Source organism: Acanthisitta chloris, unplaced genomic scaffold (assembly GCF_000695815.1).
Source record: "Acanthisitta chloris isolate BGI_N310 unplaced genomic scaffold, ASM69581v1 scaffold31108, whole genome shotgun sequence".
Lineage (NCBI taxonomy): Eukaryota > Metazoa > Chordata > Aves > Passeriformes > Acanthisittidae > Acanthisitta > Acanthisitta chloris.
This window is the reverse complement of record NW_008688044.1, coordinates 2,833-3,731: the sequence shown is the minus strand read 5'-3', so window position 1 is coordinate 3,731 and position 899 is coordinate 2,833. Positions and strand designations below refer to the sequence as shown.

The 899-nt window shown below is 60.0% G+C and overlaps 1 protein-coding gene across 1 annotated transcript in view; it reads right to left on the bottom strand.

Annotated features, from left to right (window-relative positions):
* Positions 1–209: 209 nt before the first annotated feature.
* Positions 210–899, bottom strand: part of GALE (UDP-galactose-4-epimerase) — a 2,117-nt gene continuing 1,427 nt past the window's right edge. The window contains exons 7-10 of the mRNA XM_009080874.1: positions 810–895; positions 613–690; positions 352–466; positions 210–265 (exon numbers count right to left, since the gene is read on the bottom strand). Of these exons, the coding sequence (XP_009079122.1) occupies positions 210–265; positions 352–466; positions 613–690; positions 810–895 (335 nt within the window). The remainder of the gene's footprint in view (positions 266–351; positions 467–612; positions 691–809; positions 896–899) is intronic.

The following is an 899-nucleotide window of genomic DNA, read 5'->3' as shown; positions in this document are numbered from 1 at the left end:
GGGTGCCAAACCAGGCCTGGCTGTGTTCTCCATTGTGGTTCTGCTCTGTGAGATGCAAAGGGCTTCGAAGGAGGATGAGAGTGGAGATGCTGAGGATGCTCCAAGCCTTCCTACCCCATGCCAGAGGCAGGAGGGGGAGCTGGAACTGCAGCCAGGATGCTGACAGCCTCGCTGGGGCTGGAGCAGCCCCTGCAGTCCTCAGCCATGGCTCAGTTCTTGCTGTAGCCTGTGGGATTCTGCAGCTGCCAACGCCACAGGTCCTCACCTGGAATGGGGAGGAGGGAGGTGAGGGGTGTGCCAGGAGAGAGGGGCAGCCGGTAGTGCCAGGGGGGCAGGGAGGGATGTGCTTACACATCTTGTCCAGGCCAAAGGCAGCTCTCCAGCCCAGCTCCTGCTCAGCCAGGGCAGGGTTGGCATAGCAGGAAGCCACATCTCCCTCCCGCCGGGCTGTGATCTTGTACTTGATCTGCAGGGACAGCAGCACTGTGGGCTCTGGGGCTCAGACAGCCAAGGCCCAGAAGCAGTGCCAGGGACTGTTGTGGCTGTGATGGGAGGGTGAGGGGAGTCTCGAGGAGCAGCTGTTTCTGTGCCCATGGCCCTGCAGGACCTTACCTCCCTCCCTGAGGCTTTCTCCATGGCCTGCACCATCTGCAGGACAGAGTAACCAGTGCCTGTGCCCAAATTGTAGATCTGGGGGGAGGATAAGGGACATGAATCAGCTTCTTTTGCAAAGGGAGAAGAGCCAAACCCCCTCTAGCTCCTCTCAGGAGCCACACACCCCCACAGGGCTCACTGCACCCCCGTGGTACCTTGCAGCCACAGTTCTCCTTCAGTTTCTTCAAAGCAGCAATGTGGCCCTTGGCCAAATCCACGACGTGGATGTAATCCCTGACACCTGC